Source organism: Poromitra crassiceps, assembly GCF_964638095.1.
Source record: "Poromitra crassiceps genome assembly, chromosome: 8".
Classification (NCBI taxonomy): domain Eukaryota; kingdom Metazoa; phylum Chordata; class Actinopteri; order Beryciformes; family Melamphaidae; genus Poromitra; species Poromitra crassiceps.
This window is the reverse complement of record NC_139629.1, coordinates 40989270-41006923: the sequence shown is the minus strand read 5'-3', so window position 1 is coordinate 41006923 and position 17654 is coordinate 40989270. Positions and strand designations below refer to the sequence as shown.

General features: G+C 46.7%; 1 protein-coding gene and 1 pseudogene across 2 annotated transcripts in view; one reads left to right on the top strand and one right to left on the bottom strand.

Annotated features, from left to right (window-relative positions):
- LOC310780717 (helicase ARIP4-like) overlaps positions 1 to 17314 on the top strand; it is a gene marked incomplete at both ends in the record, with an annotated part of 82424 nt that extends 65110 nt beyond the window's left edge. The window contains 16 exons of the mRNA XM_083641227.1: positions 1787 to 1920; positions 2798 to 2994; positions 3349 to 3552; positions 3795 to 3933; positions 4624 to 4801; positions 5495 to 5713; positions 5840 to 5958; positions 6078 to 6202; positions 7525 to 7624; positions 7834 to 8039; positions 8629 to 8804; positions 9166 to 9362; positions 12250 to 12449; positions 14950 to 15039; positions 15318 to 15413; positions 16221 to 17314. Coding sequence (XP_083497353.1) covers positions 1787 to 1920; positions 2798 to 2994; positions 3349 to 3552; positions 3795 to 3933; positions 4624 to 4801; positions 5495 to 5713; positions 5840 to 5958; positions 6078 to 6202; positions 7525 to 7624; positions 7834 to 8039; positions 8629 to 8804; positions 9166 to 9362; positions 12250 to 12449; positions 14950 to 15039; positions 15318 to 15413; positions 16221 to 17314 — 3474 coding nt within the window. The remainder of the gene's footprint in view (positions 1 to 1786; positions 1921 to 2797; positions 2995 to 3348; positions 3553 to 3794; positions 3934 to 4623; positions 4802 to 5494; positions 5714 to 5839; positions 5959 to 6077; positions 6203 to 7524; positions 7625 to 7833; positions 8040 to 8628; positions 8805 to 9165; positions 9363 to 12249; positions 12450 to 14949; positions 15040 to 15317; positions 15414 to 16220) is intronic.
- Positions 10744 to 11877, bottom strand: LOC310781596 (NAD-dependent protein deacetylase sirtuin-2 pseudogene; annotated as a pseudogene). The gene has a single exon. The product of its transcript is annotated as an NAD-dependent protein deacetylase sirtuin-2 pseudogene (transcript).
- Positions 17315 to 17654: the final 340 nt, after the last annotated feature.

Below are 17654 nucleotides of genomic sequence, written 5' to 3'. Positions count from 1 at the left end.
CAGGCTACATCGGACACACGTCTTCATATATGACTTTACTGCTTCTTCTATTTTTTGTTGTGTTCGCTGTTTGTTCCCGTCACTACTGTGTTTCTCAGGAAAGTGAATAAAGGATGGAATAAATCCAAGCTTGAATACACAGCCAGAGAATGAATGACTGAATGGATGGATGAACTAAGTGTTCGGACACAAGCACACAGCGTTCTCGCTATCATTCCCATAAGTATAGAATTTAAATGTTTTCTTAGATATACATTACATTACGTCATTTGGCAGACGCTTTTATCCAAAGCGACTTACAGTAACACACTTTTTGTCAGCAATAGAGCAATCAACTATGGAGCACAGTCTATGACAACTACAAATCCTGAAGGAACAGTGGTACGAGTTTTAGTTTAGGTTTTTTTTTTTTTTTTTTATAATATTAAATAAAGAGAGAGAAAGAAGAGAGAGAAAGAAGTTAGATCAAGAAGGGCCCAGGTGGAGCCTGAAAAGGTGAGTCTTTAGTCTTTTCCGAAAGATCGGCAGTGATTCAGCAGTCCTGACCGAAGGTGGCAGCTCGTTCCACCATTGGGGTGCCAGGGAGGAGAAGAGTCGAGATCGGGATGAGCGACTCTTGAGCGCCCGTAGCGAAGGAGGAGCGAGGCGCCCTGCACTGGTAGAGGAGCGAAGGGAGCGGTGAGAGGTTTGGAACCTGACCATAGATTGCAGGTACAGGGGAGCTGACTGGTGTACTGCCCTGTAGGCCAGTACCAGTGTCTTGAATTTGATGCGAGCTGAGATGGGAAGCCAGTGGAGGTCCCGGAAGAGGGGAGTGACATGAGAGAATTTGGGTTGGTTGAATACCAGACGGGCTGCAGCGTTCTGAATGAGCTGAAGCGGTCGGATATCGGTGGCAGGTAGGCCAGCCAGGAGCACGTTGCAGTAGTCCAGGCGAGGGACGATAAGTGACTGGACCAGGAGTTGAGTCGCTTCTCTTGTGAGGAAGGGACGGATTTTGCGGATGTTGTAGAGGGAGAACCTACAGGAGCGTGCTGTCGCAGCTATGTTGGCAGAGCAAGACAGCTGGTTGTCGAGGATCACCCCAAGGTTCTTAGCTGTTTGGGAGGGCAGTACAGTGGTGTTGTCGATGGAGATGGAGAGATCTGCGAGAGGACAGTCTTTCCCTGGGAGGAAGAGTAGCTCTGTCTTACCAAGGTTGAGCTTGAGGTGGTGGGCAGACATCCAGTCGCCAATGTCCTTGAGACATGCAGAGATGCGAGCCTCGATTTGAGTGTCGGAGGGGGGGAAGGAAAGGAAAAGTTGGGTGTCATCAGCATAGCAGTGATAAGAGAAGCCATGAGAAGAGATCACATAGGCAAGAGATCTGATATAGAGAAGAAAAAGTAAGTAGATTTAGTAAGTTAAAAGATACATTTGTGAATGAGTGACTAAATGAAAAAGTGAATAAATTAATGATGATATAATCGATCAATAAATGAACAATTGAAGGAAGGAAGGAGAGAGGGAAGGAAGGTTTTGCCATACTACTGTACAGATAAATGAATGAATACTGAGGCATACACAGGCTCACACTGTGTAAACACTGTATGATGTGTAACAGCAATGTGTAAATGATGAATGGATGAACGTGAATGATTTCATGAAGTGAATGGAAAGGGAGGACTAGAGGAGAAAGAATGAATCATCTTGTGTTGTCATGCATGTTGCCGTCGGTCAGTGGCCTTAGATTTGAGGGTGAATCTGAGTGGTATCGTCGTCTTAATCTATATTGGTCTCTTTCCAGGTGAACACATTACAGAACTGGCTGGCAGAGTTCAACATGTGGGTCCCGCCCCCGGAGGCGTTACCTCCAGACACCGCCCCCGGCCTGCTGACGCCTCGCGCCTTCAACGTCCACATCCTCAACGACGAGCACAAGTGAGTCACGGGAACCTCGCCATCTTTAAAGCCCCAATCCTGTCAGGAACAGCTTTGTTTCTGTTTTGGAAGGATTAGATTGAAGGTATGTTTTCACTGTGATGACACTGCCATGACATCACTGTGATGACACTGCCATGACATCACTGTGATGACACTGCCATGACATCAAGCCATGACACCACTGTGATGACACTGCCATGACACCACTGTGATGACACTGCCATGACACCACTGTGATGACACTGCCATGACATCACTGTGATGACACTGCCATGACATCACTGTGATGACACTGCCATGACACCACTGTGATGACACTGCCATGACAAAATAACTTTATAAATATGCTGTTATCTGCTGTTATTCCTGTTTTTTATTATTCTTCCGCCAAGCAATATAGCAACATTTAGCAGAATGGTTGCCAAGCAACACAGAGAAGCATCAGCGTGTTAATACTGTAATGCAGTCACAGGTGTGTGTTTATAGAGCATTTTACAACGGCTTCGAATGTGGCTCAGCCAATCATAATCAAGGACCGGAACTATCCGTTTTATAAATCACATTTTAACATCAATACATCCTGACTTGCAATGATGTGAGACTTATCGGTGAGAAGTCTGTCTGTCAGCCTCTCCTCTGGCTCCTGCATTGTGTCTCCACCTGGTGGTCCACCAGGTGGAGACACAATGGTGGGTGTGGAGGGAAATCTACTGGATCACTTCACGGCACAAGACGGGAAGAGGTTCTGTTGTTCCAGAGTAAACGGAGCTAAAGCTCTCAGAGCTTCGGTTCTGATCCGCAGCAGCTGGTGGAAGGAGAGAAAGGAAGATTTAAAGTCTCATCTCATCTCACGTTATCCTCTCCCTCTCTCCAGGACCACGGCCACCCGGGCCAAGGTGGTGTCAGACTGGGCTCAGGACGGAGGCGTGCTGCTGATGGGCTACGAGATGTACCGCCTGCTGTCCCTGAAGAAGAGCTTCGCTGCCGGGAGGAAGAAGAAGAGCAAGAGGACCCGGGGACCCGTCCTCATCGACCTGGACGAAGAGGACAGACAGCAGGAACTTCTCAAAGGTGAGAGGGAGAGAGGGACAGAGAGAGAAAGGAGAGGGACAGAGAGAGGTTACAGGCAATTGAAGAGGGATGTAAAATGTTGAAAACAGTGAAAATACGAAAGTAGATTTTGACAGACTATGTTTGAGATGACTTGTGAGTTAAATTTCTTAGACTGTCTATATTGAAACAGACTACAAAATAATACAGTGACTATGTTTACATGGACAGCAATAATCTTACTATTGACCTTATTCTAAATAAGACAATATTCCAGTTAAGCCGCTTACATGGGTTGTTGCTGTCCATGTAAACATAGTCAGTGATCTGAGCTTGAACTTTAAGTGGGTGATAATAACCGGACCCCCTCTCCAGGTATTGCGCGGGCCTTGGCGCGGCCCGGGCCGGACGTGGTGATCTGTGACGAGGGCCATCGCATCAAGAACGTCCACGCCAGCACGTCCCAGGCCCTGAAGAACATCCGTACCCGTCGGCGTGTGGTCCTCACCGGGTACCCTCTGCAGAACAACCTCATCGAGTACTGGTGCATGGTCGACTTCGTCCGCCCAGACTTCCTAGGTACCAGCCTGTCTTTTATTATCACTTGCCTTGATTTGTTTCACAAAGTTGAAAGGTCACAGGTCAACGGTCATCTAATCTTTAATAATGAGAAGGAAAACCTACATAATGTTTATCTATCTCTCCTTTTCAATTTCCCTTTACCTCACATCTCTAATAAATTAAGAAAAAAAAGCAAATATTAATGGATTAATATTGACTCACTAAATACTGTAGGGTTAATACGTCTCTATGTGTTTCAGGTACGCGGCAGGAGTTCAGCAACATGTTTGAGCGCCCCATCCTGAACGGTCAGTGTGTAGACAGCACACCTCAGGACCTCCAGCTCATGAGGTACAGGAGCCACGTGCTGCACAGCCTGCTGGAGGGCTTCGTCCAGAGGTGAGAGACCTCACAAACATCACAGCACAAAAATACACTAGGTGTCTTCTAAGATGGGCAATAAGTTCATTTTTAAGATATTTTAAGATACATGTACATGAAGGAAAAAAGCTTTTGCACACCTAGGCTCAACAGGTGCGTCGGAGAAGGGCAAAACCCGACACAGTACAAGAATAAACTCCCGCACACTGTCTCCACATGCAATCAAAGTTTAATAAGAAAAAGAATAACGTTTTGGTCGTGAGACCTTCAAGATACATATACATCAAATAAGATATCTAAACAGGAATGACTCTTAACACACCAGACCTGTATCCGACGCTGAAGCAACACCTCGCGGAGGCAGTTTCATTTCGGCGCCCTTGTTAACAGTAGAGTTCGCTGAACTCTCGCTGATGCGAGAGTTTCGGCATCGGGTCTATTTTTGACAATGCAAGTTGTGACCGGGGCGGAGCCATCGCGGAGCAAAACAGAGCGCTTCTGGTGTGAATGGCAAAGCTCCTGCTTGACACTTCCTTGACGCGCTGCTTCGGAGATGCTTCTGGTGTGTCCTAGTTGTAATACTTCATCATGCATTAAGCTAGGTGCTGCGGTAGGTTAGGGTTGTGATCATAGTGTAAGGTCACCCACTGACAGAAATAAATAAACCGTTTGTAACATTATATTCTAACCTCCCATATTTGGCTGCAGACGGGGCCATGACGTCCTGAAGGACCAGCTGCCCTCGAAGGAGGAGCATGTGCTGCTGGTGCGTCTGTCCCCCCTGCAGAGGGCGCTCTACACCGAGTTCATGACCCGCTTCAGAGAGGCGGGAAACACCGGCTGGCTCAGCCTCAACCCGCTCAAGGCCTTCTGCGTCTGCTGCAAGGTGTGTGTGTGTGTGTGTGTCTGTGTGAGTGTGTCTGTGTGTGTGTGTGTGTGTGTGTGTGTGTGTGTGTGTGTGTGTGTGTCTGTGTGTGTGTGTGTGTCTGTGTGAGTGTGTGTGCGTGTGTGTGTGAGTGTGCGTGTGTGAGTATGTGTGTGTGTGAGTGTGGGTGTGTGAGTATGTGTGTGTGTGTGTGTGTGTGAGTGTGCGCGTGCGCCTGCGTGCGATAACTTCACTGTACGTATGTTTGTAAGGATGTGTGTGTAACTTCACCTGTGTGTTAACAAGGAAGAATTTGTGATAGTATTCTTCAAACTGAGTGTTGGTACTGCGTTGCCTTGGAGAGTTTTAAACAGTTGTTTTTAGTAGTTTTACTTGCACAAATCTTTTATTTATGCTCATGCTATTTCATGTCAAGTGTTATGAGTATCTTGGAAAGCACTATACCACGAATGTACATCATAAGAAGAAGAAAAACAGGCCCCCAAATTATTTTTGAGAAATCATTATCAAAGTTACCAAAGCCTTAAATTGTCCCTACTATAGAAATGAGGCAACATTTTAAACAAAAAACAACAACAAAAAAACTGTGACTTTTATAAACTGGTTTAAATTGAGGACTTCTTCACTCTTTCACTGTCCTCTTGCTCTGTATGTGATCTTGCTGATCGATGGATCTCTCATGTGGCTCTGCAGATCTGGAACCACCCGGACGTCCTGTACGAGACCTTACAGAAGGAGAACCTGGCCAACGAGCAAGACCTGGACCTCGATGACATCACTTCCACAAGTCCCGCCCGCTGCCCCACTGCACCCAATCAGAAGTCCAAGCCTCTGGAGAATCCAAACCCTATTGGTGGGCTGAGCCTCAACCAGATGCAGGAGAAAGCCAACCAGGTTATCACCTATGAATGGGTATGTTGAATCTCTCACATAAAGTATATATATATATATATATATATATATACTTCATTTCAAAGTGTGGAGTTGCCTTAAATCTGTTGTTGAGCAATAATAGACACTGTCATCTTCTCTGTCCAGGCGAAGGACATCATGTGTGACTATAAGGCCGGCATGCTGGAGAACTCTGCTAAGATGGTGCTGCTCTTCCACCTGATAGAGGAGAGCGTGAGGAAGGGAGACAAGATGCTGGTCTTCAGGTAAACACAGAATTGGATCTCTTGATTTTATTCATCCATTTCTTTTGATTCTACTTTCTTGAACATCGTGGAACATGCCTGAAGCTTCTCTGTGTGCGATCTCTGTCTCCGTCCTGCAGTCAGAGTTTGTCGACGCTGACAGTGATCGAGGAGTTCCTGGCTAAGAGGCCGGTGCCTCCCTCGCCCAAGACCTCCAGCCGAGACACAGCCAACCAGACCTGGGTCCGCAACCTCAACTACTACAGTAAGTCATCATCTGTGATGGGTTTGTGCTTGTGGTTTTGATGGAAACACACTGTTCAGTTCAGTTATGTGTATAGCCCCTTATCACAACAAGCATACATTTCAAAGGGCTTTACAAAGCAGCATCACAGTATACTACATCATATTAATATCTACACACAACACACACATTTTACTAGATTATATACAGTACATTACTACACCAACCAAGGGAATCCAGGTGAATGCTATGATTATTATTCATTGAATTCACCTGTTAAATCCACTTCGAGATTCAAGATCATGAAGTGATCTTGAATCAAGGGGAGATAAACATGAAGGGGGAACATGAAAAAAATCAAGTACTACAAATTGAGATGTATTGTGCAAAAGGGTGCAAAATACCGGGAAGATGGAATTGATCCAATGTGGTTAATTAATGTTATATTTTGATCTGAATGAGTAAATATGATTGTATGATGATTATTCTAATAATATTATTAGAATAATCATAAGAAAACCCTGTGTGTCATGCCCAGGAAGCTTGTACTTATCCTGTGGTGTTGCTCCTCTCATTGACTTACAATTGACTACTGCCATCTGCTGGCGATTCATGATAACAACCTTAATATTGAGACTTGCTAATTTACAATTATCAGTAGGCACAGAATTGCAAAAATGTACTGTTACTGTGTTTCATGTATTTCATATAAATTTGAAGAGTTATGTTGCAAAATATGGTATATTTTATTTGAGTGGTGGTGGTAGTGGTTGATCAGCAGTCAGTATCTCAAGAGAGGATACAGTCTGTAAAAGTGCAATTGTTTTGTTAACCAAGTGCAAGTGAGTGTTTCTTTCTTTGAAGAGCCGTCCCATTTAGACACTATTTTACACATTCCTGCTTTATTGAATAGGATGCAGATCATGTACAGAATCAAACCCACAATGTCTCAGAGTAAAGCACATAGTCAGGCAGGTCTTTTTTTTTTTCAAGGTTCCCCAATTCAATAGTCGATCCTTGATTTTACATTTATATATGCGAGCGCAGGTTCAGTGTCAGTGCTCATGGACACTTCAGCAGGACTAATTCAACCTTTGAAAATGAATTTATTGAAGTACACTGCTTGCATTTAATTCTACGTTTGTTTGTGTTGTGAGAATAACCAGTTATTATCAGGGTTCATATGTTTTAATCCATGCTTTGTGCGGTTTGACATTGACACAACCTTTTGACTGGTCAAACCACTACAATGTGGCTTCAGGTGGAGATGCTCAGGGATTGAACCTGTGCCCTGTTGGTTACCGGATGCCCTAATTAACACTGTGTTGTGTGCTGTGTTACAGGACTTGATGGGAGCACAACCGCTTCAGAGAGAGAGCGACTCATCAACCAGTTCAATGATCCCTCCAACACCTCAGCATGGCTCTTCCTGCTATCTACCAGGTAATGTGGAAATAATTTATTTAAATGCTGCTACTACTGTTGTTATGACTTCTTTTTTTTTTACTACCGCTTTATTTATTTGCTTTACTTTGAACTAGCATTGAGAGAAGCCAGGTGAAATGTTGTACCTGTATAATGACAATAAAGATCATTCTGATTCTGATTCTGTAAGTAAACTCGACCTGATCCCTCTCCCTCCTGGCGCTCAGGGCCGGCTGTCTGGGTGTCAACCTGATCGGGGCGAACCGGGTGGTGGTGTTCGACGCCTCGTGGAACCCGTGCCACGACGCCCAGGCCGTGTGCCGCGTCTACCGCTACGGCCAGAGGAAGCCCTGCCACATCTACCGCCTGGTGTGTGACTTTACCCTGGAGAAGAAGATCTACGACCGCCAGATCTCCAAGCAGGGCATGTCCAGTGAGTAGAGGACAAACACAGAACACCACTGCTGATTATAGTGGCGGTGTGTCTGCCTGCGATCGAATGTTGATAAATTATGATTACACGGTCGTAGGAATATGAAAATGTTTATGAAAACGTATTTTTTCTTAATCTTTTTAGATATACACTAACCAGTTGTGGTTGAAACCTTGCTGAATTAAACCACCAAGGAATAATTAACCCAATTAATGATTGGAAAGAGATCCAATTAAAGTGGTGGAAAGAGAACTAGAATTTCCTACTCAAGTAGAAGTACTGTTACTTTGCGGATATTGTGCAAGTAAAAAATACTGATGTCAAAATCCACATGAAGCATGTGGTAAGTAAAAAGTGTCTCATTTAAAGATGTCCTCACAGTAAAAATTTGTTATTTTGTGAAAACTGTCTCCCTGAATTTTTCATTATATTAGAAAGTTATGAATTCAAATATTTAAGGCGGTTTCGATGAGGTCTCCTCCATTAATGTCTCCTCCTTTAATGACCACTAATTTTGAGGGGATGTTGGCTTAACGGATTAAGTATATTAAATTATCTTTATTCCCTCTCTCTTCTTCTCCTCGTTCAGACCGGGTGGTGGATGACCTGAACACCGTGCTGACCTTCACCCGGAGGGAGGTGGAGTCTCTGCTGCACTTTGTGGAGGAGGAGCCGGAGCCGTCCCAGGTCCACCTGCAGCCCCGGGGCAGCCTGGAGGATGTGCTGAGGAAGGCTCTGCACCTCTACCCTCACCTCATCACCAAGGTAACTCTAGCCTCACGTCATCACCAAGGTACACACACACACACATATAGGTATATACATTATTATACATACAGTACATACAAATACATACAAATACACAAGAATATCCTCTACCTCTTCACATCCATTTCATTAAGTTAGGGACACACATGTAGGAACAAAGACAAACTCATCAGGAGTTTTCTCATGTGCATAAAATATCCATGTGAACATGATGAGAAAAAGAGCAGTCCCTTCTTATATATATATATATATATATATATATATATATATATATATATATATATATATATACATTATATAGGTATATATTAGACACTAAGCCTCTTGACTCAAGTCTCTCCATCCTCCCTCCTTGCAGGAGCCGTTCCCTCATGAGTCTCTGCTGATGGAGCGTCGGGAGCTGAAGCTGAGCGGTGCAGAGAAGAAAGCAGCCAGGAAGGCCTACGAGGAGGAGAAGAGGGCGTCTGTGCCCTACACCCGCCCGTCCTACGCCCACTACTACCCCGCCAGCGACCAGAGCCTCACCAACATACCCGCCTTCAGCCAGAGGAACTGGTCAGTGACTGAGGCCATTCCTTCCTATCCACTCTGGCTTGGCTGCCAGCAATAAAACAAACAAACTAATGAAAAAACACAATGTTGTAATGTATGTTAGACATAATGGACTGTTGTCACACGGAAATGAGAGACACAGAATCTTGACGAGAAAACATTGGGAGTTTTTATAGCGTACTACTCCGTGCGGGTTTCTTGTCTGCGGTGTGTTGAGAATATCCACTTTGTCCACGCGCATAGTTCGAAAATAACTGTTGTGGGAGCAGCTCCTCTCCTCTCATGGGCATGTGCAGAAAGAACGCAGCCAGGGGGCATGGTGGCTCAGTGGTAGAGCTGTCGCCTCACAGCTAGAAGGTCCTGGGTTCGATTATCACCTGGGACGCTGTGAGCGCTGACGGAATCCGCATGTCCTCGAGTGCCCACCGCCCGGGTGGGGTCGTCAAAAAGGGCCTTTCTGTGTGGAGTTTGCATGTTCTCCCCATGCCCCCTGGGGGTTTCCTTCATATAGGAACCCCTCACCAAAACATGCAATATCCTGGTTGCTAATGTGGTGCCTCCTCTGGTCGTTAGGGGCGCCTGTTCGGAGGGAGGGGAACTGGTTGGAATAGCATGAACCTCCCACGTGCTATGTCCTACCGGTGAAGCTTCCCCTGTCAGGTGAAAAGAAGCAGCTGGCTAACTGCTCATGTCTCGGAGGAAGCATGGAGCCAGTTTCGGCTCTCCCCAGATCGGCAGAGGGTGGAGCAGCAACCAGGATAAATAAATTAAATTAGCACTAATAGGGGATAAAAATGGGATAAAAAATCAGGGGGAAAAAAAAGAAAAAGAAAAAAGAAAGAACGCAGCCAGAGAGTCATCAGTTTCATCGGTTACATAACATTTTTCTTTTGATCGGTTTGTGAAAAGGTTTAAACTAGCCCTCTGCAACCGATTGAAATTTCAAATCGGTTTAGGCTTGTTTAAGCTGATTAAGGTATTTCTATAGAGCGGGCATTTAAACCTATTTCAAGTTTATTACTATGGTCCATGTAAACGTGCCTTGTATGACACCAGCAGTGGTTTATGACATCACTGATCGGTGAGTGATGTCATCAGTGATCATGTCATCAGTGATGTCATCATTGTGACATGATCGGTGACCTTGTGATGTCGTAAAAGTGCAAATAACCATACACATAATGTCAGAAGTCCTATGGATTTGTTTAGGTGGATTGAATGTCCACAGATGGAAAAATATCCTACAGGAGGCCTGCCTTCATCTGTCTGATAAGACACTCAGATCTTTACTATATGACGCATTACTTTGAGCCAGACCTCAACTCCAATCTCTGATGTCACTAGTCGCCATTAAAATGGATCTCTAATTCGATACTGTTCCTTCTTAAGCCTCTGGTGCCACCGATGCAGAGCCCGCCTTCGCCGCAGCTTCTTCGCTCTCACTGACCTTCTCTTTCTCGTCCTGCCTGTCGATGCTGGCGTGCTCCTGCTTCACCATCTCTACCAGCTCCACCTTCCATCCCAGCTGGTCAGCGAGAGCCAAGCAGCCATCATCACATGTGCTGATGTGGGCTACATCTCTGTAAGCCTTGTCTGAGTCAAAGTCCATCCGTCCTCCGAAGCCCACCGTCCCGGACAGACGGTCACCGTCCGCTGCCTTCTCCATGTTGATGAGCAGTCTGGGGCAGCTTCTGGAAACCATACCGACTAGACCGGCAAAGGGCTGCACCTGCAGAGACGTGCCCATGACGACGAGAAGATCACAGCGAGGAAAGTCCGTCTTCATCGAAGTGAAAAACTGGGCGGGCAGATCCTCTCCAAAGAAGACAATATCTGGCTTGACCAGACTGCTGCACTTGTCACATTTGGGGATATCATCAGACAAGATCTTCTCTTTCATCCAGTCCAGGCTGTACTCCTTGCGGCAACAGAAGCTGACACAGTGGGAGGTGTAGAAGGTTCCGTGGGCTTCAATTAGGTCCTCTCCCTCGAGCCCGGCTGCACGCTCCAGGGTGTCGATGTTCTGTGAGTAGCAGCGTCTCAAGAGCCCCTTGTCCTTCAGCAGCTTCATGAAGTAGTGACAGACTGTGGGCTTAAACTGTCCCGGGTAAAGCTCCCTCGCCAAGGCGAAGAACGGCTCCGGGTGTTTCTTAAAGTAGTCTATCTGGAAGATGGCCTCTGGGTAGGGCAGGTTGTATCTCTGGAGGTTGGCATACAGGCCAGTTCCTGGGGAGCGGAAGTCAGGGAGCCCAGCAGATGTGGATATCCCTGCTCCCACCATGCAGATGATGTTTTTACATTTGCCGCTCTGTATGTATCGCGCCACTCCCTCCAGAGTCAGCTCATCCAGAACCTTCTCTGCTGAGCCTTGGGCCACGGTGCTTGAGAAGAGGTTATGCAGGAAGTCCATCTCTGTGTCTCCTGAAGCCTCTTCCAAACTGCTGTCGTCAGATTCATCCTCTGCCTCGGGGGTCAAATCCTCCTCTTCTCTTTTAGGAAGGTCTGATGCATCAGCCATTTTTCGTTGCCTCAGCCAGGAATGATTTATGACATTACTGACAACATCACAATGGCTTGAGTGACATCACTGATGACATCACAATTAGCTTGAGGACCTCACTGATGACATCACAATTACATCAATGATGACATCCATATCTATGGATATAGCAAATTTGCGCTTGATTTGAACGCGCCTGTCGAAGGTCGAGTTCCCCGATGGAACTGTGCAACAAACCATCTGGCAGTATCAGCTTTGCAGAGCATGCAGACGGACGGTCAGAAAGTAGATGGTGTCTCCTCAATGACAAACTGACCCAGTCATTTTCATGTGTGAATCTCCAAACAAACCTTAACACAGCGCTCTCCTCTCCTCCTCCTTTCCCATCAGGCGACCTCCTCCTCGGGCGGTGGAGAAGCCGGTGGCCAAGGTCCGGCCGGTCCAATCCACCCCGGCTCCCGTGACGCCCCGCCAGGCATCCGCAGACTCCGCCCCTAGCGACGCGTCGTCAGGCTCCAGCCTCGGAGGCTTCCCTGTCAGCTACCTGCAGAAGGCCGGCGTGTTCGTCCAGAAGATCGTCACCACCGCTGGTAGGCAGACTGCACATTCACCCTTACTTTTTCTTCTCTTCTCTACTTGAACCTGATGCTGTCAGATACTTTGTTTTCACATAACCATCTTGGAACGAGTCGCTCGGGAAACCATTTCACGCACTTTCAAGAAATACCTGGCAGCTGATTGGATGAACCATCTGTCTATCACGGGCTCGCTTCTCACTGGCGTCACAACAAAGCCCGCCCGTAGCTGCCTCATAGGACGCTGATTGGTGTGAACCAGAGCAATCTGGTAAGAGAGTGGCATCAGCGGAGGTCCAAAATGCATGACTCAGTAGCCAATGAATAGCCAGGAAAGAGGCTCGCGCTACTTTTGAATGCTGAAATAAAGCTGATAATATACAATTTGATTCTTTAAACGTTGGACCCTTTCAAAGTACATCACAAACTGTCCATTTTGCTGCAACTCGACAGCGCTGCTTAATCCAGAAGCTTACTTCCGGGAACTTTTGAGAGTAAAAAAAACTGGTCCATTGGAGTGAACTGGATGGCTGTACCTCAGTGTACTGCACAGAGGGTGGCGCTAAAGGCATTGTTTACCTCAGTGTACTGCACAGAGGGTGGCGCTAAAGGCATTGTTTATCTTGGTTATGTGTGGGCAATATGGCAAATAGGCAAATGTCTCAAAAAGTTGGCCTATAACTTTTCCAATAGATCCTGAGATATGCCTTTTGGGCAATTTCTCAAACTCTAACCTGACACATAGTCATTCCATCAAGCTTACAGAAATCCTCCTGGTCATTGCCGAAAAATGTATCGCAGTGAAATGGAAGTCAGATCTCCCAGTGCCAATTGGAATGTGGCTCTCAGAAGTGAAGAGTTGCTTACCTTTGGAAAAGATCACCTATTCATTAAGGAATAAGATCAATCTTTTCTATCAAATCTGGCAGCTTAATTCATCTTAATTATATGGAGGACCTTCCATCCCATTTGATTGAATGATTATGATTTGAATGATCTCTCTACTTGCTCCACTCTAGCACTATGAAGATGATACTATACCTCACTATATCTCTTAACACATTGACTGCCAGCCGTTTTTTTCTTGCTGTAGGTAGCTTCTGCCAAGCCGTTTTTTGAGGATTGTGGCTCATTTTACAAGAGCCGAGGATTATTTTCTGCTTGGAGTTTGTGAACATACAATATCTCAAAAGTACTAATAGAATGTGTACTTTCTCTGTCTAAAAGAGTTAGTTTGTAGAGTTAGTAGTTATGTAAGCATTAGCAGTTGAATACAGCATGGTTTTAGCGTCAGAAAAAATATTCAGAGATAAACGGCTTTTTGTGAAATTCGATAGAACTGTCACTTTAACCATTCATTTTTGGCTCTCTCTCTCTCTCTCTCTCCCTCCCCCTCTCGCTCTCTCTCTCTCTCTCCCTTCCCCTCGCTCTCCCTCCCTCTCTCTCTCTCTCTCTCTCTCTCTCCCTCCCTCCCTCTCGCTCTCCCTCCCTCTCTCTCTCTCTCCCTCCCTCTCGGGAGGGAGACGCACTAGGTTTAATCCTAGTGAGAGGGGGAGAGGGAGAGAGAGAGAGAGAGAGAGAGAGGGAGGGAGGGAGAGAGAGAGAGCGAGAGAGAGAGAGAGAGAGAGAGGGAGAGAGCGAGAGGGAGAGTTGCTTCAACTCCTCCCTCCGTGGGCGTTCTTCTTGGCTGCAGCGGCCGTCACAGTCTCAGTGCTTTTGCTGCTGTCCTGTGCCTGTCTGCACGGCCGCTGTTTGAGGAAGTCGGCATGGACTCGCTCGCTTCTTGGAGTTTTGGTTGAGAGAAGCTTTTGCGATTCTGGTCATATTTATGCTGCGTGTTTCAAAGTGTGTTCCACCTGTAATGTATTATGTAAATTTGCAATCCCGCATTGCCAGCAATCAGCGCGAAAACGAGAGCGTTTTCCCCCATCCATTTTCATGAGAATGTAATACTGTAAAATCGCCTCGCCATTTCCTTGAATGGCTTGCTCCCGCGGCAGTTTTTTCTTTGATTTCGCTCGTCTGGGGGAGCACTGTCAACACTTAGTGGGTCGGTAAAATAGATTATACACATTCAATACCTCCAATAATTGTATAGGAGACGTAAAAGGGATTGATCAACGCCCCACCGTCAAAAAAAAAAAAACGATTTTTTTGACGTATCAATACGTCGCTGGCAGTCAACGGTTGGATTCTGCTTGACGTATCAATACGTCGTTGGCAATGAACGTGTTAATGTATTTATATGTATTTTTGTTTTTTATGTATTTGTTTCTGGTTTGTCTTTTACTGTGAATATTTCTGTATGGTTGTGTATGTTTTATATTTTGAAAAATAAAAAAAAGACCCCTTTAAGGCAGAGTGAGGCAGGTTTCACTGTAGGTTGTAGTGTACAGACTGCGGGCCTGGGCCCTGAAGCTGTATGAAGAGTATGATGGCTCTGTCCCTGTGCTCTCCTCTCTCTGCACCTCTGTTAACAGCACCTTGTGTTGTTGGTCTTTCATGTGTTCTGCAGACATAGTGATTCCAGGCACCAACAGCTCCACGGACGTCCAGGCCACCATCAGCGCTGGAGAGAGCATCCATGTCATCAGGGGCACCAAAGGTGACCAGTGCACTCAACACTATTATTATGATTATATTCTAAACGTGGTGCTACCAGCCGCATATGGTGTTTATGTATTTGTAAGAGATAATGGGATCCCACACAAAGGAGTCCATAAGATCCCCGCTGAGCGAGCCATCTGTTACCCCCAACCTCAGTCACATTGAAAGAGTCTGAGAGAGTTGGACGTGCGAATGTCTCCTTGGAAAAGCTTGGCTGATGAAATACAGTTGTGATGGTTTTTGATGAGAACTTGTGACTTTGCTTCTCTCTGGTAGGGACCTACATCAGGATGTGTGATGGACGCATCTTTGCCATCAGAGCTGCTAACAAGGCCAAGACAGGGGAGGAGAGCTCTGCAGCACCACCCAAAGGTAGGAGGCTTTTTCCAGCACTTCACTCTTAGCATAGAGGAGCCTTGGTCAGAAGCACATTGCCATTTATTACCTAAGACTAGGGCATTCACGACTAGTGAATTTTACTAGTCAACTAGTCGTCCCTAAAGGTAGTCGACTAGTCGTTTAATTTATTTATTTATTTATTTATTTTTATCTTTAAGAAAGAACATGAGGTATTTACATGACATACATGGACTATCATATCCCATATCCCATATCCCCCACAAAGAATTGGACAAACAACCAAACAAAAACAATGCATTCAGCTCCTATCCTGATAAGCCTAACTCTGTATGTGGTTGCCATATTTTGGGGATGTCTAAGAATCTGCCTTTGCTCTTGTAGTAAATGTTATCCAACGTATGGTAGCTTGAGAGTTCATTCCAACAGTGAACTACAGCTGGGGGATTGGATGCTTTCCAATTTAAAGCTATGCATTTCCTAGCTGCCAACAGGGCAAGATCTATGTATTTACTTTGAATGCATTGTTTTTGTTTGGTTGTTTGTCCAATAGTCTTGTTTGTTCTTGGATTATTGTGTATCTTATGCAGTTTTCTTGTTTTGTTTTGTTGTGTTTTGATGTTCTTTGTGGGGGATATGGGATATGGGATATGATAGTCCATGTATGTCGTGTAAATACCTCATGTTCTTTCTTAAAGATTAAAAAAAAAAAAACGACTAGTCGACTATTAAGCACAGTGTCGACTAGTGGTTTTACTAGTTGACTAGTCTGTGAATGCCCTACCTAAAACCAGTTTCTAATCCCGTGTTTCATCTTCTCAGACTCCCAGGGGCCACCGGAGGAGGCTTCGACCAATGGCAGCAACGGCTGCGTGCCACCTGACAGGAAGCAGCAGGTACCCTCCGAGAGCGTGACCCGCCCCCTTTCACCTGACGGCCCTGAGATCATCAGCGAGCTGCAGCGCTACACGGCCAATCAGAAACCAGTGGGAGGTCAACAGGGGAGAGCAGCAGAGGGCGTTGGCATCGGCAGCCTGGCTGCCACCAAACTGGTGAAAGCCAACAGCGGTGGTGGTTTTGCCAGTGGAAAAGTTAGCATGGGTAATAGCCACCATGACGCCTCCATGGCTAACATAGTGCAGCCTAGCATGGACGCCACAACTGCACAGGACCTGAGAACGGGCTCCAAGCGTAAAGCCTCCACCCCGTCTGCCGACGAGTGCGCCAGCAAGCAGCTGGCCGGCGGCAAGCAGTCCTCTGCCCCTCTGGCCTCACATGGCTTCACCGGGGGCTACGGCCTGCCGCCTCTGGGCCTCAACCCGGCCATGCTGGGCGCTCTGGGCGGCTCGCTGGGACACCCGCTCTTCATGGGGGCAGGCTCGCCTTACTTCCAGCCCCCCCACGGTCAACTGCGGGACCCCTGCCTGATGTACCCCGACCCCTTTGGCTTAGGCGCAGCCGTGGCCTCCTCTTCCTTACTGAGCGCAACCACCGCCGCTGCCATCTCCTCCTCCTCGTCAGTGTCATCTTCAGCAGCGCTCAAAGGTGCCATGCCGCCATTCCTGCTGAGCCCCCGCATGGCCGGAATGGGCGGCATGCTTCCTCCAGGCTTCCCCCTGGCTTACAGCCCGTCCCTGGCCAGCCTCTACCCAGGGTCCATGCTTCCCGGTGGGGTGCCCGGCCCGGCCGCCATCACCCCCGGCCCGGCCGGAGCCAGCTTCCTGTCGCAGTACCCCCCCACTGCTGCCTCCACCTCTTCATCCTCACCCCCCCCATCCTCCTCCTCCCCCTCAGTGTGGTCTGAGAGCCACCGCGGCCCCCTGCTGGTTCAGAACGGTGGGAACGTCAGCGCCACGGGCAGCTCGGATGACGGCGACGGCGACGACGATGATGTCATTGAGGTGATGGGAGAGTGACAGTTGAAAGATGCTCTTGTTTAACTGAATTTGGTTCAATTAAAGCATCGTCAAAATAGGACGATTTCCTATTTTACAGCATTCAGGCTTTGCAGGGTCTGTGGCCGAGGCTGTGACAAGGAAACTATTGAGATTTAAAAAAGTAAAACTGTTAAAGTGGTGACAACAAAGCCCCTGCGAAGGAAGCTTCAAGTGTTTCCTCTGTTCAGCTCACCTGCCTTGGAGAAATGAGGATTGAACACAAACTGGACCCAGAGTGACAGATCCCTATGCTGAATGTCTTACTTCAAAGAAGAGGAAACCTGAGGAACAAAATGTCCACCAGAAGGAAGAAGAACAT